This window comes from Pelobates fuscus, chromosome 13 (genome assembly GCF_036172605.1).
Source record: "Pelobates fuscus isolate aPelFus1 chromosome 13, aPelFus1.pri, whole genome shotgun sequence".
NCBI classification, from domain to species: domain Eukaryota; kingdom Metazoa; phylum Chordata; class Amphibia; order Anura; family Pelobatidae; genus Pelobates; species Pelobates fuscus.
The window spans coordinates 105,552,978-105,576,530 of record NC_086329.1 but is presented as its reverse complement, the minus strand read 5'-3'; the positions used below and the strand labels follow the sequence as shown (position 1 = coordinate 105,576,530).

Here is a 23,553-nt window from a genome sequence, read left to right as displayed (position 1 = left end):
AAAATAGTAGGTGCCGGGTGCACACCCTGGGACTTTAGATATCCAAATATAAGTAGAAAGGTAGCACTCACGGTCTTCAGGTTAAAAATCTTCTTTTATTATGCAAGTTTAAAACATGATGCCAGGATCAACGTTTCAGTCCTCTCTCAGGACTTTCATCAGTTTGATCCTGATGAAAGTCCTGAGAGAGGACTGAAACGTTGATCCTGGCATCATGTTTTAAACTTGCATAATAAAAGAAGATTTTTAACCTGAAGATCGTGAGTGCTACCTTTCTACTTATATTTACTTATGTATATAGATATATATTATTATATTATTTTGTTTGTTTTGTATTTTGATATTAATATATATATATTAATTTAAAAATACAGTTAGAACGAATTTACACATACCGGTATATATATTTTTTTTACGTATTTACATATTTATTTTATATTATATATAAATATATATATATAATGAAAATTGTATATATATTTAATCAATATAATTGTACGTGTATTTTGATATCAATATATATTTATAATTATATATATATATATATTAAAATACACTTATACAGTGTATGTGTTTGTATGTATGTGTATATGTAGAAAGGCCATTAGGCCTGAATTTGTGGGAGGAGTAAGTCCCCTATTTAAACTCCCAGCCCCTACTCACCTCTGCCGTTCCGCTGATTGTCTACCCCCATAGCAACCAGCACTTCCGGTCCGAGCTTCCCACCAGAACAGCTTCAGTCTCCTGCAGCAAGAGGTCCAGAGCTTTCCTCCGTCTGTTTTGAGGCCCCGCCGCGCGGTTTTTCCTCCCGGTCGCGGTACCTGGCTTCCGGTCACGAGACCGGCACGCTCACGTAAGCTAAGTGAGGGAAATAGCGTTCGGCTATTTCCCTCCGTTCGGGCCTAAAAACATAGGGGTAGGCTCCCTCTATCTTCTTTACACGTATCCATGCTCGTTTAACGTATTCAGCGTTCGCGCCAAAACAGACGAACGCCCGTCACACTTACGCATCGTTCATGTATTCGTACGGAAAACTACTGAACTATGTATAAGTATAACGCTCATATTAATCATTGTATTTCTATGTTTCTGTTCGGTCATACGCACGAACCTCGTACTTACCTACTTACCCGTTCGTGCATCCTTAACGTTAGACGATAATCCTATTCACCCCTCACTATTTTCTCATTCAGTACCGATCTATTTGTACGGTTTAAACGAACGCATGGTACAAATCCCTATTACGGTTAACCTCTTAGGGGTGGGGGCAGGGAGGAGGACATTAGGTCCCCCCCCCTTATTTTACGGTAGGGCCCCACAGTTCAGGTTTGTTTTTTGTTTTTTTTAATAGACATGTTTATTAGACATGCCCCTACCCGTGGTATGGCGAGTAGGGGCATAATTTACTTAATCTTTACTTAGTATTAGTAAATGTGGCTGAAAGACCAATTTAGGTCTTTCAGCTTTTAGTAGATAGCTCCCTAATACAGTGGGAATTAGGGAGTTATCTACTAAGCGGCTGCAAGATGCAGCCACAGCAATGAATAGGATCGGAGTTTCATTCATTTGAATGAAATTCCAATACGAACAAAGTCCCGAATTGCGTTCTAACACAAATGGAGAAACTGTTAGAACGCAATTCGGCAGTTTTGCCGGCGTCCTGTCTAAGTGACAGGACATTTGGCAATACTGACAGGAGGCATCGTGGGAACAGGGAGGAAAACTGAGGATCATGGGAAAATTGTTGTGACTACCGGAAACTTTGCTCCTCCGCTGGTCACTGCGTAGGAAACCTCCAGAAAAGTCCCTACTGTTTCTTAATTTTTAAAGAAAAAGAGAGAGAGAGAGAGAGAGAGAGAGAGAGAGAGAGAGAGAGAGAGAGAGAGAGAGAGAGAGAGAGAGAGAGAGAGAGAGAGAGAGAGAGAGAGAGAGAGAGAGAGAGAGAGAGAGAGAGAGAGAGAGAGAGAGAGAGAGAGAGAGAGAGAGAGAATCGATTGGGGCAAGGTAAGTTCAGCATGACAGTGCCGCTTTAAGATCCAAAGAGAGGAACAGTATTCCTTCATGGATTTCCCCTGATTTGTATGTGAATAATATGGGCACCTACTTATTCAAGTGGGATGCAGTTTGTATTATGTATCACCAATAAAGAGATATTTTTATTGTGTGGTGTGGTATTTTTGATACTTAGGTAATCAGAAGGGTACTGCTTATATCCCGTGATAAATCTATCAATTATAACAGGATTAAGTCTTTATTGCCATTTATACCGTGGGGTGTCATAAATATCATGAACAGATATGCTATTAAGCTTAGTGTTCCATGAAAAAAAATCTATGTTGCTTTAGATTTAAAGACACATCATCTAAATATGGTGATGTGGGAAATCCTGATTTAGATGATGTGTCTCCAAATCATATTTGAAGTATATCTCAAGAGAGAAGGGGGGGAAAGAAAGGGAAATCAATCATTTCTCATTCAGTTTATGGGTCTTATCTACTCAATGGTGAAAAAGTCTATTTCATAGTCATACTCTTAAATTACTTCCCTAATTTTCCCCATTTATCAATGTCCACTCTGATTGAACTTTTATTCCTCTATAACATCAACCTCTTACCTTACACTTGGACAAGTCAACACCTTAGCAAATCTCTCCCCTTTTATCATTCTTTTCCATTTTTTGGTTCAATAGAGGCCCATTAATCTAAGGTCGTTCCAGACCAGATATCCTGATGGCTTATTTGAAAATGGACTAATATATAATATCGGTTTGTAACTGAGAGACTTTATGCCATAACAGACTAATACCATTAGTACCATTCTGCCATTTATTGACGGATATGAGTGTTTCTGGGTAATACATTTTAGGCAAATAAATATAGCCTGTTGGTTTACCTATAAGATATATAGTCATCCTACCGTCACTATATGGTATCTACTATAGTATCTGTACCTCATTAATTGTTATATGTTGTATTTAATGTCACAGCCTATTTACCATTTTGTACCCCAATGGGGATCTCTCCTCAGATTTTCCCCATTTTCTTTTCTTTTATAATGTCATTATTTGCCTGATTCTTACAAAAATAAATAAAAACAACAGTATTGGAGAAAAAAGGAAAAGGACTATTTACATGTTTAATAATTCTCCCCAAAAGTCATTTCGCACACACACACACAACACACACACACACACACACACACACATATTGTGACTGTAAGCAAGGAATTGTGCTAGATGGAGTCTATATATCTCCCCAAATTCTGCAAGGTTCTTACTTTGTGTAATTAGCCCCAGGGAAATGTGTTGTATTACAATTTATTTTACACTTTATATAAGTGTATGTTTGGGCCCTGGGGTGGAGCACTTGGAGAGTAGGGTGGGACGGTGCTCCACTCCACATTTTGGAGGTTTCTTGGAAACCAGGTGAGGAGTTCAGTTCCAGAGTTTCAACCCTCAGATTTACCTCACCTGAAAAAAAGATTGTTAATTCCAGGTGCTATTAAGTATTCCCCTCCCGGGAGGAGTATACATTGTATTGTTATTCCTGTGAGTGGAAAGAGAGAACCGAAAAGAACTTAAAACAGTAAGGTGGAAAATGTATGCTTATTTATGTTGGGAAATGGACAAGTTATCCAACCCAGTTAGTTTATTATTTTGTTAAGTTAGTGCTCAGAAGAGCAAGGATTCTGTTATCTTTATTTTGTTATACTTTTGCTGCACATTGTTACATTTTGGAACCATAATATAAGAGCAAGTCAATTTACTTCCTCCAGCGTGTGAAGTGTGTCTGAAGCCTGAAAAGACTGTGTGTAACCCCCTAATCCCAGGACAAGGTACCAAAGGAAAGAAGAACTTTTGTCAGCGTATATAGAGAAATATGATTGTTCTGTGCTGCAACAAATAAAGACATTTTTCTAACAAAGTATCTCCAAAAAGCTGCAGCTTACCTGGTGAAATCCATGACGGGACCGCTAGCAGTGTACTTAAATGTAAACTGATAGCACTCTGTAATCGTCTAAAAAATAAAAAGTGAAATATGGTCCTGTACTTTCATTCCTGTTTTTATTTTACAATTCTCAATAATCCACAACATGTGAGCTTGTAAGGTACAGTTTAAACTGGCATTGTGAATGCTTAAAGGAACATTGTTCATTATTGAAATTGTTATAGTGCCTTCGGTGCTGGCCACCCTGTCCTACCCTCCCAACACTCACTCTATTTCAATAATTAGAAGGTTTGGAAGCGCGGCTTCAAGTCACGCCTCCAAGGCCTCTGGGTATGAGCGCGGGAAATGTTACTTCCCAACTCTCATACCACAACATACTGTGTGGCGTCATATGAGCATGCACAGTGCCAATACAGTTGGTGATAAAGAATCTTTGAATAGGTGATTCTCTATGGAGGAAACGTAGGCACATTGCTACGAGCACATCTCATGCACATACGTTCCCCCAATGCTCCTGTATAAGGACCACTGAACTGGCTGCCTGGATGACGTAATTCAAAGAAGGAAGTCGTGGCAGCACTGAGGGAGACTCTGGTCTGGAGAAAAGGAGACTGTGGGGGGACCGAGTCCAGTCCTTGAATTGCCTGCCTGATATTGTGTGTGTGTGTGAAAGAACCCTGGTTGTTTGTGTATCCCCCGTCTTTATTATGTATACTACCCTGTGTGTTCCGGCAAAATGCTTGCTCCCAGTTCGGAAGTGCCTCCACGAAGGGAATCCATTCGCCTCCCGAACGGGGACCTCCTCAATAATCCATTTAGAAATCAGAATGTTCTAACCTTGATGCCAAAACCGCAAGGGAAGCCTTGACGCGTGTCGTCCCCTGGGTGGCCGCCAGTTCGTATAGACGAACGCCAACCAGGTGGAGCATTCTTATCCCAAAAGGAGACGCTTCCCTTTCACAAAAGGGAAGCCTAGTTTCACAAAGGGACCACACAAACTGAGGCTATTTGCAACAAGTACCGTAATGGGAGTCCCTGGGGTTGGTGTGGGCACCCTTCTGTCAGTCCCTACATTGGCTTCCTATAAAATATAGAGCTCAATTTAAAATTCTGGTTCTTGCTTTCAAATCGCTTCATAATGCTGCTCCCACCTATCTATCCTGCCTTATACACAAGTATGTCCCGTCTAGGCCCTTACGATCTGCTGAAGACTTACGTCTATCTTCTGTCCGTACTCCCACCTCTGATGCTCGCCTTCAAGATTTCTCGAGGGCTGCACCGTTCCTATGGAACTCTCTTCCCTCCTCTGTTAGATGCTCACCCAGTCTCCACTCCTTCAAAACATCGTTAAAAACCCACTTCTTCATAAAAGCGTATCAATTAAACTGTTAATAGCTCCCGACTGATTCCGCTTCTGCAACTGTCACTAGTCTAATACTATCCTCCAACTCTCACCAACTCTCTTTTTGTGTAATTTTTACCCCACTCCCTCTAAAATGTAAGCTCATTGAGCAGGGCCCTCAATCCCTCTGTTCCTGTGTGTCCAACTTGTCTGATTACAATTACATGTCTGTTCATCCACCCATTGTAAAGCACTGCGGAATTTGATGGCGCTATATAAATAAAATAATAATAATAATCCTTTGGGGAAAATGGCTGGTTTGGCGGGCTTTCTATGCCTGGGAGACTAAGGGACAACGACCCCCCTCTCCCTCGCTTTGACTTTGTCCCTTGTTTCACCGGAAGTGGGAAACAAGGGACAAAGGGACTGGAGTTCCTGTATCACTCTAAGACTCGTGGGAGGGGAAGGACCCTGGGAGGGGACACTATCGTTGTGTGGTGTACACACCTTGCATGGGGTTTTGCTTAAAAGTCGAGTGTGGCCAATAAAGTTGTTGTTGTACCTCCCGGACTGTGTGTCGTCCAGTTACTGGGGGGGGGAAATGGGTCTCTTTATAGTTTAAATGGTTCCTGTTCAGCTGAAGGAAGGGAATTAGCAGAGGTAACCAGTCGAGTTACCCAGGGATCCGCTACAGTGACTTACTCGTGTATTTTTACACATGGGTGGCCTAAGTGACAAGGGGCATCAGGGCGGTAGCGTTAAGAATATAGATATGTATTCCAAAAACGATAGTGTTCCTTTAGGTATGTCATACTAAGGTAGCATTGGCATTAATGCCATTACACATGTTGTACTGTAGAAGTCACTGTTGTAGAACAAAAGTCTCACATGTCACATACCTGTGGATCTTCTGGGTTTGTATAGATCTGTATTAAATTTTTTTTAAAAAGGATGTATTGTTAAACAAGATCACTTTCAGTCAAAAAAATAAATAAAAATATACAACTTGAAAATTCTATACTTACCGCTATTACGGCCATTCTGAGCTGCATCAAACAAAATAATAATTATCTTTAAATAATGTAATGTTTTTGTAAGTGTGCATAAATACATGCATGTAAACGTGAAGAAGCTGCCAAATAAATTCTTTGGAAAAATACATACAACAAGTGGATTTTATATCCAGGTTTCAAATTGTAACAGCACTTCTGGGGTGCAAGTTAACCGACAAAACAAAATGTCTGAAGTAAGACATTTAAATGATACAACAGATGAGAAAAGCGGTGATTACTTATGAATTTTAAAATAATCATTCTTGATACACTGCAGTTTTTTTTTCCAAAAGATTCTAGACCCAAGAAATGTATGGCAACCATCCAAATATTTATTCATAGGGCAGTCCACTGTCTCAATAATTATTAGTGCATCTAACGACACTGGATAAAAAAAATAAAAAAAACACAAACTGGCCCACTTATTTGAGTAATTAAAACTCTAATGTTTTACATTAAAAACTTAAATTCACCATCAGTGAGCCATCATCAGACTGGAGCCGGATGTCCAAAGCCTGCAATGATTTCTGTATCATTTTAGTTATGTCAGTAGTATTGATTTAATACATGAGCCCATTGGTTAATGAATGAATAAATACGGATTATTTTCTTAGCCAAAGATGTTTTTTGTGCAATTTTGATGTTTGGGAAAGCTATGGCTGCAGTCTCCAAATCATGACACAGAACTGTATATCTATGGTTTGCACAAACAGTGTTATTGCAAAGGTAGCCACTGGTACAGCAAGGTCTTCTCGTTTTTACTGTGTGTGTGTGTGTGTGTGTGTTTGTTGATCTGCATCAGTCACCTGATATGAAGAGTTTGTTTGTGGTGCTGATTCCCAGCCTCCACTGAGTTGCCTAATGTGTGAGATTTTTTCAGTTATTTTTTTGGCCACTAGTCGGTCGCCTAATACCATATGTGTATATAAGCCAGATTCGTGAAAAACATATTTGTGAAATACCACATTTGTGCATACACACACTCTGTAGCGTTGTATACGTACATTCTCTGTGCTTAGTGGACACATGTAAAAATCAGGAAAAATATATTTAACTTTTTTGTTAAAAATGAATAATGGCACAATTTATAACAAACTTTTACTTCTCAGCTACCTATCGATAGTGACTCTTTTTGCATTTTTAACCTTACAACATACCTTGTATTTTTCTACATATTTATTCTGGTTTGAGAAATACATTACTATTTTAATACTTACATATTTTTTCTTCAATGCATCGTAACATCCTAACATCCTGAAAAACATGGTATTCTGCATCAAAATGTGCCACAATTACCATAATTAACATAAGGCAGGCATGGAGACATCTTTGTCTTAAAATGCAATGTTTATGATTAAATATTAGGTCAGACACAGATCAGACACCACAATTACAATTCATACCTGCCAAGCTTATGTTGTGCATGTCAGGCTCCAAAAGCTGTCCAGTGACCCCACAAACATGCATTCAGCGCTGTTTGTTTCCTAGATCAGAACACAGTGCACACAGCACCGCTCCAGCAAGTGAAACAGACAGCGCTCACTCACACTGAACTATACCTCCTAATCCTCACAATTTAAGCTGGACTGTCTCGAGTCTGGGGTCTCTTTTGCCACATCAGGTCAGTTCCCTGTGTCCCACATCTGGGGACACCAGGGAACTGTGCAAAATTCTAGTAATGCAAGCATATCAACAGATGCGACATGCTCCCTCACTGACACTCCCGAATTTTAGATCTATCTATATTATATTATAGTATTTAGAGCAGTGAGCGTTCCCCTGCGGCAAACTGGCAGTTGCTTGACTACATTTCCCAGAATTCTCTGCCATGCTTTGTTTGGATAATGCAGCCCTATAACGAGAGCTGATTGCCGTAACTGTGGTATGTGAAGCTGCAATCCCATTCTTAGAATGGATCTGCTGAAAACAAAATGTTTTAAAGTGATGTCTGTTTACTTGGATAAAGTAACTATTTCTATGAGTTCTGGAATGTGTCACAGTTCTGTCCTTATAAGCAAGTCCTTGTAGGGTGGTAACTGTCTTACCATTTCACTAACTGGGTTGAACCAGGACAGCTTTTGTCTTCTCGGAGGATCTTCACACAGATGTCTATAGATACAGAAATGTTCAGTGCGTTGGTTAATAGGATCATCGTGTCAGGTTCACAGATATTGAACAGAGAATTCAAACCATGTACTGAAGTGCAATTAATGACCTGATGACACCTTGGCTAGCACAATGTGTACATGATAGTTTATACTTATACTTTAAAAGATTGATTTTTTTTTAATTACTCTGTTAGTGCATCAGGAGTAAATTGTTGTTGATAAACGTATTGTTTGTGGAGAATTCTAAAAATTGTCTGTTTTTTTAATTTTCTGAAGCTAGTTCAACTAGTGTGCTGAATACTTTCATGGTTCTATGGATAAAGACCATTAACAGAATATAAACAACAAATACTAGGATATTTACTGCTCCATGTCCTTTGGATTATCCAGTATCCGAATTCCGGATATGGCTTCTATTTCATCACAAACTACTACCAAAGAAAAGTGTTACATTTCAAAGCATTTGGAAAAGTTGATTATGTGATGTAGAAAGAAAGCATACTGCCTATGCAGAAAAAAAATCAGGTCCCTAGAGTATGTGGGGGTCAGTCACACGATCAAGGGGTTTAAGCCTCTAAATAACAATCAATGAAGGCAATAACTTCGGACAAGATAAAATATAACTTTTAATGATTACACATTAGAAAAAAATATTAAAGCCAATGAATTCCAAGAGGTAAGAATTCTAGTGGGTAAAAGATTCACTTAATTCCTCTTTTTAAAACCAATATTCACCCAAGATCTAATTTTCAACTACAAAAACTTTTTCGAACTGCTCATATTTCTATGGACGTAATTCAAACAAGCTGCCACCTGGGGTCACTCTCTCACTGCTGATTGTTGTGAAAGCTGAGATGAAGCTTTCTGTGATGCCATTAGGAGGCAATACACAACAGGAGGTGTAATACCCCTATGTAAACTCTAGGTGTCCTCCCAACGCTCATATACTATTTTATTGCATGTGAACAATGCGTAACAGGATGGATAACAATCAAACAAGAGCCAATGTGGCAAAAGTCAAGTCTGTTCCCTATACTTCCCCTTGCACAAATATGTATAGTCACTAGTAGATCCCTATTTATTTGCCAGCCGACTTTGCCCAAATGTGAAAGTGATAATAAGTGTCAAATAGAGGAACACAAACAGACTTGCGTACTCAACGCACGTTTTACCCGCAATTTGGAATCAGGAGTGCTCAGACAGGAATATCTGTCTGACAGGGAATGCCAAGATTTCTGGACCAATTATGAGATACGGCAAAGAACACTAGTAAAACCAGACGTATCATTCCTGAGCTGTTCGTGTCTCCAATAGACACCAACTAGACATGGGCCTGTTTGTTGTGGCATTTGCAGCATGACGAACTGTCAGCCAGGACTCAGGGTAGTCATTGTTTAGGTCCATAAAATTGTTAACATATTTATTAATTTAAAAAAATGTATTGTAGAGATAAAATGTTACTCCATACAGCTCATATCTGGCATACATCTCGGGTAACTAAGAGATATGTGCTATGTGGTAGATGCCAGGGGTCCCGTGCACTTACATAATGTACAAAGTGGCACCCCAGTATGCAGCCACATGAAGCACTTAAATGGAATTGATTTTTAGATTATTTTTTAAAAGAGGCAATATAGTATTCAACAATAGCTAGAAAGGAGGAAGGTAAATCAGAGAGGACTAGTTAAAAGAGAATTCTAATTTGCCATGATTTACTTTCTTTTTATCTGACAATCTTTATTCAAGTTTAGGTTAATTTGCCATGCTTTTCCATGTTTACTTATCCCTTTATCAAATATCTTAGTGGGGGTCTAACAAATGTAATTACATGTAGAGCTCCTGCAATACTCATGTATTTACAGTTATTGCTCGTGAAAACTACTCTCTTTGTTGTCAGTTATTGTAATAAACTCCACCCTTTGCTCCTGCCATTATTTGTTTACATGTTTATTAAGGGGACCTAAAGAGTGACATTTTTCTTCATTAACCCCTTAGTGACCAGACCGCTGTTCAATTTTCTTACCGTTAAGGACCAGGGCTGTGTTTACATTTCTGCGGTGTTTGTGTTTAGCTGTAATTTTCCTCTTACTCATTTACTGTACCCACACATATTATATACCGATTTTCTCGCCATTAAATGGTCTTTCTAAATATACCATTATTTTCATCATCTCATAAAGTACTATAAAAGAATTATAAAATATGATGAAACAAAATTTAAAAAGCACACCTTTTCTGTTCCACATCTACAACCACCAAAAAACACCCGTGCTAAATAGTTTCTAAATTTTGTCCTGAGTTTAGAAATGCCCAATGTTAACATGTTCTTAGCTTTTTTGGAAAGTTATAGGGCTATAAGTACAAGTAGCACTTTGCTATTTCCAAACGCAAGTTACATTGTAACACTGATATCTGTCAGGAACCCCTGAATAACCCTTCACATGTATAGATTTTTTAAAAGAGGACAACCTAAGGTATTAAACTTGGGGTATTTTGACTCTTTTCATGCAGCCATTTTTAACACAGTTAGCAATTTAAGAATACATGTACTGAGAACTTTAAGGGTTACTGCCATAGAACACCCCAATATGTGTTCAGCAACATCTCCTGAGTACAGTGATACCCCCCATGTATAGGTGTGTCGGGTTCTCTGGGGGATAAAAGACCTTATTTGGAGGGTGCGTATTCCTGTTTTCCAACTTGGAATTTCCACAGCTGGTCATCATGCACCCATGTCCTATTTGGGACATTTTTGAAGCCGGACAGTGTAATTTACCCTTATCAAATCATATGTTTTTGAAAAATAGACAACCCAGGGTATTCAATATAGGGTATGTCCAGTCCTTTTTAGTAGCCACTTAGTCACAAACATTGGCCAAAGTTAGCATTTATATTTGTTTGTGTGTTAAAAAATGCAAAAAACAGGGGTGGAGCTTGACTGCCATGTGGAGAAGTCGCATCCACCCGGAGCTCTGAACGAGTGGCCAACTTTAAGCCTTTGATGCAATACAGCCGAGCTAAACGGGTACCTCACTTACCCACCCCTCGAAGCTCTCAGCAGGAACGAGGTTGGGGCATCAGGGACTCTCCAGATGCACTCGCCGAGGCAGGTCCGTCTTGAGGCCTAGCAGTTGATGCAGAACGTGAGACACGGCCGGTCTCCCAGCCCCGAAGTCCTGTTGGGCATAGCTGATCCTTTCCGCTATCCCCTTTGGACCAGTGGGGGTCGTTCCGGTCCACCACAGCATTTCTACAAGCCTAGACCTACACACAAACCCTGCTGGATGGGCACAGGTGGGAGAAAGCAGTGAAACTCTGCTTACCTTAGATGGCGACTGCAAGCACCACGACCGCTCCGACAAAAGAAGCTGACCTGACCCCACACACTACGGTAGCAGGCTGCTAATACGCCTGGATAAGCTCTGGGCAGCATCTGAGTGGCGGGAGCCAGAGAGGTCAGTGGAAAGCGCTAGGGTGGCAATAATACCACAGCTGCAAACTCCCCAACGGCGACAGGAGAGTGTGGAGCACCCCATGACCAGCGGAGATAGGCATCACTCAAGTTCAAAGTGCCGGCAAACAGAATGCTGCGGCACAGCTTGGCGAAACCCTGCTTAGGCCTTTTCCTGGCCTCAACCCGGGACTGGATAATCAAGCCACAAGAGATGACATGGGGTGAAAAGCATGAACAGATACTGGACTAAACTTACCCTGAAGAGTACTAATTGCTTATTATTCTGTTGCAGCCTCCCTGCCACATACCCCTTTTGTTCTTATCACTAAGGGTTACTTGCTGTGTAGTAGATCATGAACAAAAAAATTTTGTTCATGATATACTAAATCTTGCACTCTAGTTTTGAATATGTTACCCTATTAGGACTGTTTAAAATCTATACGCTAACTCAGCCGGCAGACACTATATAAATGAGCACCAGGAAACAGACCGCATCCACTGATAAAGCCGCTGAAGCGGAGAAACTTGTCTGGAGGGGTCTGACTCTCATCACCATTAGCCATCAGCCACACTTCAGAGAAGATCATTGTTTGATAACTTGCAGCACCACCATTCTGCTGACTCGGGACGCCGAGCATTTCAAACAAGGTCTGGACTTTTTATGGCTTAAGCTGTGATTTCTATACAGACAAATTCTATAATGTATATGGAAAGTTTATTTTTATAATTTTATATTTATATATATATATCTATCTTTTATATTGATGGAATAAAATGGATTTTTAATATTACATTTCAGTGTGTTAAATAAGGATTTCAAGGTATATTGATACCCGCCCCTTTTTTTCCCTGTCTTTTTCCATATATGTGAAACCTATGTCATGGAGTGGACAACTTAAGGAATTTATTTGGGGAAACTAAACTGGACTTTTATTCATTAATTCTACATATTTAATTTATTGGCGTTTGGTGTATTTTGTGTGTGTAAGGTTTTTAATTTAAGCCAGTAACGTAATACCTATTAGAAGAGAAGGGTTTATCAATTATTTTGTCTAGTATTGTATAGGTTGTTAGGTTTCCTATTTTTGCACCCTATTCTCATCTACCTTTATTCTCAATCAGCGCTCCACTATCTACACCTTTTCTATACAGGGTTAAAGGACCACTATAGATTTCCTGGCACTATGGGGTCAGTAGGTCCCCCTCACCCTCAGGGCCCCCCTCCTGCTGGGCTGAATGGGTTAAAACCCTTTCAGCCACTTACCTTTCTCCAGCGCCGGGGAACTCTCCTCCGCGCGACTGCGCACTTACAAACCGCCCATAGGAAAACATTACTCAATGCTTTCCTATGGACATCCAGCGTCTTCTCACTGTGATTTTCACAGTGAGAATCACGGAAGCGCCTACAGCAGATGTCAGTGAGACAGCCACTAGATGCTGGATTAACCCTCAGTGAAACTTAGCAGTTTCTTTGACACTGTTTTCAGCTGCAGGGTTAAAACTAGAGGGACCTGGCACCCAGACCCCTTTATTGAGCTGAAGTGGTTTGGGTGCCTATAGTGGTCCTTTAAGCTTCCTGTCACATAAGTCTAAACTAGTTTTACATTCTTGATGGTACATACCCTACAGTTTATATGATCTGGTCTGTGAGCTACTTTTAGATCTGTCTGAGATATTGTGTTTTAATGTTCTCTTAAACAGAGTGCAGCTTAAGGACACATGACATGTGTGACATGTCATGATTCCCTTTTATTCCAGAAGTTTGGCCCTTAAGGGGTTAACTATTCTCATTTACTATTAATAATACAAAAATGAGCCGGAAAATTGTTTGCCATGCAGTTCTACTATGCATCTTGAAATGCTTGCATCTGCTGTCGTGGCAATGCAGGATTGTCTGTATTTACCAAATAAATATCGTTTATTAATATAGTTAAGTATAGTGCTAGCAAATTAAATTCTCTGGACTTTTGGCCTGGGTTGTCAGGCAGGTCCCCCAAATTGCAATCAATAAAATTACTTAATTATGTAAAATTATTACATAAATATGCACGTAGAATTTAAATATATACATATTTATATATTTGAAGTCTGCGTGTATATTTATGAAATTATGTAATTATGTATATGGACAAATGTATATTTCGTATTATTTTTATTTATTTATATATATATACACACACACATACATATACATATATATATATATATATATATATATATATATATATAATGTCATTCTAAGTGTATTTTGATATTATATATATATATATTAATATCAAAATACAGTTAGAATAAAATTACATATATATTACACAAATTTTATTTTTTTTATTAATTATTTATTATTAATAATATATAAACAATATATAGTTATATATATATACATATACACACACGTGTGTAATTTTACTCTGTGTATTTTTATATCAATGTATGTATTAAATAAAAAAATACACTCAGTATGACGTTGTATACAAGAGAGATAGATATATATATATATATATATATATATATATATATATATATTTTTTTTTTTTTTTACCAGCAGGGGGGCTGCCTGTCAGTTCAGGTTGTCCCCCTGCTGGCAGCACTATAGGCGCCAATTGCGGACATGTGAAAGCTCTTTCAGAGTGATCACATGGCCCCTGGGGGTCCTAAATTGTCAAGGGGGGGCTGTCTGGGCTGTGAAGAAGAACACTCCAGTGAAGAAAAACACCGATCGCGGGGAAACATCGGCGATTGGGTAAGTACATGGGAATGAAGGGAGAGGGAGGAAAGGGGTTAATTTTTCTTAATTAATTATTATTTATTTATTTTATCTTCACTGAGTGCCTCGACCCCTCGAGGCACTCAGCACAGGCAGAGCATCGGAAACCTGCCTGATGGCTTACGATGCTATGCTCACTGCCGGGTGCTACATGCGGCAACCCAGAAGTGATCGCTCCAGGGGAGCGATCACCCGGCGGCCCGGCAGTGAGGGCGGTATTGCACGAAGCCTCGACATCGAGGCGTCTGGATGTGATCATGATCAATTCCAGCGCTCTAATTCGCCGTGGAAGTATCAGGTACGTCCAGGGTCCTTAAGGACAGTTTTTTCTCGGACGTACCTGATACATCCGAGGTCAGGAAGGGGTTAAATTCCCATAAGTTCTGATAGTTTTTGTGTGCAGAAGATAAGAAAGAAGTGGGATATTCCAGTTTAAAAAAAATAAAGGGAACACAAAAATAACACATCCTAGATCTGAATGAATTAAATATTCTTCTGAAATACTTTGTTCTTTACATAGTTGAATGTGCTGACAACAAAATCACACACAAATTTAAAAATGGAAATCAAATTTTTCAACCCATGGAGGTCTGGATTTGGAGTCACACTCAAAATTAAAGTGGAAAAACACACTACAGGCTGATCCAACTTTGATGTAATGTCCTTAAAACAAGTCAAAATGAGGCTCCGTAGTGTGTGTGTGGCCTTCACGTGCCTGTATGACCTCCCTACAACGCCTGTGCATGCTCCTGATGAGGTGGCGGATGGTCTCCTGAGGGATCTCCTCCCAGACCTGGACTAACGCATCTGCCAACTCCTGGATAGACTGTGGTGCAACGTGACGTTGGTGGATGGAGCGAGACATGATGTCCCAGATGTACTCAATTGGATTCAGGTCTGGGGAACGGGCGGGCCAGTCCATAGCATCAATGCCTTCGTCTTGCAGGAACTCCTGACACACTCCAGCCACATGAGGTCTAGCATTGTCTTGCATTAGGAGGAACCCAGGGCCAACCGCACCAGCATTTGGTCTCACAAGGGGTCTGAGGATCTCATCTCGGTACCTAATGGCAGTCAGGCTACCTCTGGCGAGCATATGGAGGGCTGTGCGGCCCCCCAAAGAAATGCCACCCCACACCATTACTGACCCACTGCCAAACCGGTCAAGCTGGAGGATTTGCAGTCAGCAGAACATTCTCCACGGCGTCTCCAGACTCTGTTACATCTGTCACATGTGCTCAGTGTGAACCTGCTTTCATCTGTGAAGAGCACAGGGCGCCAGTGGCGAATTTGCCAATATTGGTGTTCTCTGGGAAATGCCAAACGTCCTGCACGGTGTTGGGCTGTAAGCACAACCCCCACCTGTGGACGTTGGGCCCTCATACCACCCTCATGGAGTCTGTTTCTGACAGTTTGAGCAGACACATGCACATTTGTGGCCTGCTGGAGGTCATTTTACAGGGCTCTGGCAGTGCTCCTCCTGTTGATCCTTGCACAAAGGCGGAGGTAGCGGTCCTGCTGCTGGGTTGTTGCTCTCCTACGGCCTCCTCCACGTCTCCTGATGTACTGGCCTGTCTCCTGGTAGTGCCTCCATGCTCTGGACACTACGCTGACAGACACAGCTCGCATTGATGTGCCATCCTGGATGAGCTGTACTACCTGAGCCACTTGTGTGGGTTGTAGACTCCGTCTCATGCTACCACTAGAGTGAAAGCACCGCCAGCGGGATCAGACGTGCTCTGTCTGAGCTCCCGCTTTGGGAGACCGAAAACCGGCGCAAACTGGAGACAAACTCTCCCTATCAACCGGCAACGGGGATCAAGCGGAGCCCCAGACCCTGGGGTACGAGGAGATACCCCTCAAGACCCTACCTGGGACCTACAGTAACCCGAAGTAGGCCCGAAGCGTGTTGGAGCTTGAGCCGGGAAGAGACGGCCGCTCTCCCGGGTCTCCAGCTGGGGGCCGGCCTCCTCCCCCCCCCCTCTGGACCGGGGGGGTCATCCCGGTCTACATCTCCTCCAGCAACTCCTATCATGCCAAGCCTGGCGGCACACAATAACCCTGCGGGGGAAAACTCAACGGCAGCACCCTCCCAAGATGGCCGCCGCACGCCAGCCACATGAGCGAAGTACCCACGGACTGGAGCTTGCATACAGAAGGAACCATCCAGCGCCATCGGAGCACCACAGTAACCTGCTGCAGGGATAGATCAGCTCACTACACTGCGCTACACAAAGCGAGGTTAGTGGCGTATGTGTGGGGTCGGAAAAATTTATTTATGCGAGTGGAAAGCCTAAACACAACCGCAGGCCACACGTCTAAGATGGCGGCAGCCCTCACCGTGAAATCCCACACAGACAAAGCTGACTCAAATATCAGTGCAGCAAGCGGCTTCCATGAGCTGGGCAGCGTCCGAGCAGCTGAAACTGCAGAGGCTGGTGGCAACCAAACCACAAAAGCAATCAGGGGAGAATGCCCTACATCAAGAACCCTCACTCACTCCCCTAAATGTCAAGCACCGGCACACAGAAGGGAGCGGCGGACGTACGACACCAGAGCATACTGCTCCAGCCCCTAATAGCCTTCACCCACGGCGGAACGACCCAGCCACAAGGGATAAAGGCTTGAAGGGCACGGACTGACCCAGGTACTACCTCTATCAGGAAAGCATTATCAGCCCCTTACCTGGTCGCAACCACTCTGCCAGGCATTCCTGCGGCCCTCACCACCAAGGGTCACCTGCAGTAAAGCCCATCCTGATTCACTATGCTGTGACTTACAATCCCCTGGCATGTCTGATATAAAGCACCCAACAAGCTGGCGAAACATTCTCGTTATTCACTCTTATTGTTTCTTTTCTCTTTTTCTTGCTATAAGCATGTATAACCATTTCGGCATTATTGTTTAAACTGTTAAACTGCTATGAGACACATTCTCTACGCCTGCTCTTTGAGCCGGCTTTATAAGCGTGATCTTTAAACCTGTCTTATCATATACCTGAGCCATAAGCCTGTTTTCCTCTTAAGTGTAACTTACTTCAACTAAACGTGAACATACATTGTTAACATCTAGATTTCTTTAACTTTAAAAATTGTGCTGTTTTTACGTATGCCATGATGATGTCTCTCCTTAATGTCATTATTGTACTTGCCCATGCTGTCGTGGCTGTGCAAGCTCTTTTGTCATAATATGCACAACAAAAATAAAGAATAAAAAAAAAAAAAAAAAAAAAAGCACCACCAGCATTCAAAAGTGACCAAACCATCAGCCAGGAAGCATAGGAACTGAGAAGTGGTCTGTGGTCTCCACCTGCAGAACCACTCCTTTATTGGGGGTGTCTTGCTAATTGCCTATAATTTCCACCTGTTGACTATCCCATTTGCACAACAGCATGTGAAATTGATTGTCACTCAGTGTTGCTTCCTAAGTGGGCAGTTTGATTTCACAGAAGTGTGATTGACTTGGAGTTACATTGTGTTGTTTAAGTGTTCCCTTTATATTTTTGAGCAGTGTATTTTATAATTGCTCCAAAAACTTCCAATATTTCTGTTCCTCCTTCTTTCGATGCAAAGTGTGTCCTGGACATCCCCTAAACTAGACTTGATTGTGACGTCAGTAATTATATCTTTAATATACAGCTGTAATCAAAATTATTCAACCCCCATTGAAATCAGGTTTATTGTCAAAACTTACAGACTTTCAACTGTTTGCAATGAACAAATCAAACAAAAGCAATTGAAATAACTCAACACAACGAATGCTCTAAGTGGTAATCAATAATACTGATTACAAGTGTACATTTAAAAGGAAAATGAAGCATCACACAAAGAAAAAAAGCTTAACACGAGTCCTAGGTGATTTACAATGCTTTAGGCAATGGTAATTACAAGAAAGATTAGTCTCCTTTATATAACTAATTCTTGAATCAGACCACAAAAACACACACTACCTAAAGGGTAGTTTGAACTAAACTTGTCCAAAAATGTATTTTGAACAATCCATACCTGGATGAGTTTATTTACCTGTGGAGTCTTATTCAATGAGTAAAACTCCACAGGTAAATTCTGGAAAGATCGATTAGTTCGGTGTGGATTAAAAGGAATTTGATTCGGATGAACCAGGCAAAACAAATTTTTGCACAAGTGGTTTGAATGTAACTGGTATTTTCACAGATGGTGTAGATCTGGTCGTCACCAATATCTGTTTTAAGAGTTAATGTTCAGAACACACGTTATAAGGAAGCTCCCTGAACATTTCAATGACAGCGACATTTTAACACACATTCTCTGAAATGGAAAATTCTTATAATTCCACTAGGTGTGTTTCAGCAACACTGTAATTTCACATTTTTCACATTCCAAACTTTAAAATATGCATTGGGGGTGCTTCAGAACACATTGCTTTAACACAATCCAAACACGGTTACCTTCTATATATCTGGTCCCATACGCATACTCAGGAAACAGTCCTCTCAGGTAAGTGATGCAGGAGATTGAGACAGCAAGGAGCCTTTTAATGAGAGCCAGGGACTGCTGTTCTGTAGTTACACGAGTGGGAATCTGCACTGAGCTCTGTAAATCCACAGAATAATTGTGATTACATTTAAACTGTTCTATACATGGGAAAAGTACTTCTGGATCAAAATAAATCTCAATTACTTTATGCATGGGAAAGATGCAAAGGTACACTATCGCCAAACATTTCAAATGCCTCATTATGATTATGTGTTAGATAAAGCCTTAGAGAGGCAGTTTAGGCACCAAAACCACTACATGCTGTTGTGGTGGTTTTGTCGTAATCAGGCTGCGGGTGTGGCTTTCAAGTGATTTGACCAAAACCAGGGGTCCACAGGGCACTCGTCCAATTTTATTGGATTTTAATGTGCCATTCACTGTCGCAGGGTGGAGCAGTGCACACTGGCACTGAAAGGGTTAATTAGAAAGATCACTGGCTTGGTAGAGTAGTTATGGCAGTTAATTAGATATATCTATATATATATCTATCCCATTGTACAGCGCCATGGAATTTGCTGGCGCTACATAAATAATAAAATAATAATAAATCTATATCTTTATGTCTATCTATATCTATAGTTATATTTCTATCTATCTAGAAAAAATACATTGAAATGACCCACACTGACAGCTATACTGTAGACAATATTACCCAGCAAACTAGATATCGATGAGTTATATATAGAGATATCATACCACTATGTTCCTTTGCACCTGGGCAGTAGCCATTTTCAGTATCTTCTCAACCTATATATTTCAAGGCAAAGTAATATTATTTTAAATACAGATATCAATTTAAAGATTTTAGAGCAGCGGTATTCTAAATCAGTACATATAGGTTTATACAGACATTTTCACTAGATCCCTGGCCCTCATCGTAACTAACTAAAATCCAATAATAATCATCCATTTATTTGAAAAGTGAACTAGGCCTTAACCCCTTAAGGACCAAACTTCTGGAATAAAAGGGAATCATGACATGTCACACATGTCATGTGTCCTTAAGGAGTTAAATGCTCTAGTGGCAGCATGTTAACGTCTATTAGTGACCAGCTAACTATTTTTTATTATATCATTATTGAAAGCATGATGCAAAATTTAGTGATTTTTGTGGACACTGCATAACTCGGTTGCACCACTCTTGTCCCACTCTTAAAAGAGGATGAGACAAACTAAAAAAATGTCCCCCAAAAGCCAAGGCTTTAAAATCTATCCATGGCACCGCTTCACCTTCATCATTCACTAGCAATTATAAAAATAACTGACAGCAGTTTATCTTTATTGACGGTGAGTGGAAAAGCTGTGGTGTCCCCGCTACACACGTTCTTTAATTCTCAAAACGCTAGCACTAGAAATGAGTGAACATTTACGCATGTGACATCATACGTGAGAGCTTACCTATTAACCCTCGCAAGGAAGAGTATGGGAAGCTACAGATTAGGCAGGAGAGCTCAGCCAGTTCCTTTATGATATCAAGGCTCCTGGGAGGCAACTCAGATACCTGGATTACCTGTACGAGAGAGAGTGGGAAATCAGCCTCATTTTGATTTAAAGTGAATATAAATGTAAAGCATTATTGATATTAAGCATTACCATATTGGTAGTAAATTGTATAGTTTAACTGGAGATAATATTGATAGCAAATCAACCCAAAACTATGACTAGATCCCACTATATGGGATAAACGAATGTAAATATAACGTATCTGGCATGGTGGCAGGGATCTTGAAGAGACACGCATTTCCCGCCTTCAGGTAACAATTAGAGGGTTTGACGCAGTCTGGGGTAAATAATAAATAGCTCTTACCAATAATAAGGACGTTTTGTGACTTCAGTTAACAATGAGAGGGATGGCCACAACCCGTGACATAGAATAAAGGCTTTTACCAAAAATAAGGACATTGTCCGCCTTCAGGTGACTGTAAGCCGTGACATAGAATAAAGGCTTTTACCAAAAATAAGGACATTGTCCGCCTTCAGGTGACTGTAACCTGTGACATAGAATAAAGGCTTTTACCAAAAATAAGGGCTTTTCCCCCCTTCAGGTGACTGTAACCCGTGACATAGAATAAAGGCTTTTATCAATAATAAGGGCTTTTCCCACCTTCAGGTGGCTGTAACCTGGGACATAGAATAAAGGCTTTTACCAATAATACGGGCTTTCCCCACCTTCAGGTGACTGTAACCTGGGACATAGAATAAAGGCTTTTACCAATAATAAGGGCTTTTCCCACCTTCAGGTGACTGTAACCTGGGACATAGAATAAAGGCTTTTATCAATAATAAGGGCTTTCCCACCTTCAGGTGGCTGTAACCCGTGACATAGAATAAAGGCTTTTACCAATAATAAGGGCTTTCCCACCTTCAGGTGGCTGTTACCTGGGGCATAGAATAAAGGCTTTTACCAATAATAAGGGCTTTTCCCACCTTCAGGTGACTAACCTGGGACATAGAATAAAGGCTTTTACCAATAATAAGGGCTTTTCCCACCTTCAGGTGGCTGTAACCTGGGACATAGAATAAAGGCTTTTACCAATAATAAGGGTTTTCCCCACCTTCAGGTGGCTGTAACCCGTGACATAGAATAAAGGCTTTTACCAATAATAAGGGCTTTCCCACCTTCAGGTGGCTGTAACCTGGGACATAGAATAAAGGCTTTTACCAATAATAAGGGCTTTCCCACCTTCAGGTGGCTGTAACCTGGGACATAGAATAAAGGCTTTTACCAATAATAAGGGCTTTTCCCCCCTTCAGGTGACTGTAACCTGGGACATAGAATAAAGGCTTTTACCAATAATAAGGGCTTTCCCCACCTTCAGGTGGCTGTAACCTGGGACATAGAATAAAGGCTTTTACCAATAATAAGGGCTTTTCCCACCTTCAGGTGACTGTAACCTGGGACATAGAATAAAGGCTTTTACCAATAATAAGGGCTTTTCCCCCCTTCAGGTGACTGTAACCTGGGACATAGAATAAAGGCTTTTACCAATAATAAGGGATTTCCCCACCTTCAGGTGGCTGTAACCTGGGACATAGAATAAAGGCTTTTACCAATAATAAGGGCTTTTCCCCCCATCAGGTGACTGTAACCTGGGACATAGAATAAAGGCTTTTACCAATAATAAGGGCTTTCCCCACCTTCAGGTGGCTGTAACCTGGGACATAGAATAAAGGCTTTTACCAATAATAAGGGCTTTTCCCCCATCAGGTGACTAACCTGTGACATAGAATAAAGGCTTTTACCAATAATAAGGGCTTTTCCCACCTTCAGGTGGCTGTAACCTGGGACATAGAATAAAGGCTTTTACCAATAATAAGGGCTTTTCCCACCTTCAGGTGGCTGTAACCTGGGACATAGAATAAAGGCTTTTACCAATAATAAGGGCTTTCCCCACCTTCAGGTGGCTGTAACCTGGGACATAGAATAAAGGCTTTTACCAATAATAAGGGCTTTTCCCACCTTCAGGTGGCTGTAACCTGGGACATAGAATAAAGGCTTTTACCAATAATAAGGGCTTTTCCCACCTTCAGGTGACTGTAACCTGGGACATAGAATAAAGGCTTTTACCAATAATAAGGGCTTTTCCCCCCTTCAGGTGACTGTAACCTGGGACATAGAATAAAGGCTTTTACCAATAATAAGGGCTTTTCCCCCCTTCAGGTGGCTGTAACCTGGGACATAGAATAAAGGCTTTTACCAATAATAAGGGCTTTTCCCACCTTCAGGTGGCTGTAACCTGGGACATAGAATAAAGGCTTTTACCAATAATAAGGGCTTTCCCCACCTTCAGGTGACTGTAACCTGGGACATAGAATAAAGGCTTTTACCAATAATAAGGGCTTTCCCCACCTTCAGGTGACTGTAACCTGGGACATAGAATAAAGGCTTTTACCAATAATAAGGGCTTTCCCCACCTTCAGGTGGCTGTAACCTGGGACATAGAATAAAGGCTTTTATCAATAATAAGGGCTTTTCCCACCTTCAGGTGGCTGTAACCTGGGACATAGAATAAAGGCTTTTACCAATAATAAGGGCTTTTCCCACCTTCAGGTGACTGTAACCTGGGACATAGAATAAAGGCTTTTACCAATAATAAGGGCTTTTCCCCCCTTCAGGTGACTGTAACCTGGGACATAGAATAAAGGCTTTTACCAATAATAAGGGCTTTCCCCACCTTCAGGTGGCTGTAACCTGGGACATAGAATAAAGGCTTTTACCAATAATAAGGGCTTTTCCCACCTTCAGGTGGCTGTAACCTGGGACATAGAATAAAGGCTTTTACCAATAATAAGGGCTTTCCCCACCTTCAGGTGACTGTAACCTGGGACATAGAATAAAGGCTTTTACCAATAATAAGGGCTTTCCCCA

At 40.9% G+C, this 23,553-nt stretch overlaps 1 protein-coding gene across 1 annotated transcript in view; it reads right to left on the bottom strand.

The window, feature by feature from the left end:
• The window catches only part of HORMAD1 (HORMA domain containing 1), a 28,620-nt gene extending 7,960 nt beyond the window's left edge, over window positions 1-20,660 (bottom strand). The window contains exons 1-8 of the mRNA XM_063439326.1: window positions 20,583-20,660; window positions 19,881-19,931; window positions 19,097-19,241; window positions 8,387-8,450; window positions 7,559-7,595; window positions 6,315-6,335; window positions 6,189-6,215; window positions 3,949-4,016 (exon numbers count right to left, since the gene is read on the bottom strand). Coding sequence (XP_063295396.1) covers window positions 3,949-4,016; window positions 6,189-6,215; window positions 6,315-6,335; window positions 7,559-7,595; window positions 8,387-8,450; window positions 19,097-19,241; window positions 19,881-19,913 — 395 coding nt within the window. The 5' untranslated portion in view covers window positions 19,914-19,931; window positions 20,583-20,660. The remainder of the gene's footprint in view (window positions 1-3,948; window positions 4,017-6,188; window positions 6,216-6,314; window positions 6,336-7,558; window positions 7,596-8,386; window positions 8,451-19,096; window positions 19,242-19,880; window positions 19,932-20,582) is intronic.
• Window positions 20,661-23,553: the final 2,893 nt, after the last annotated feature.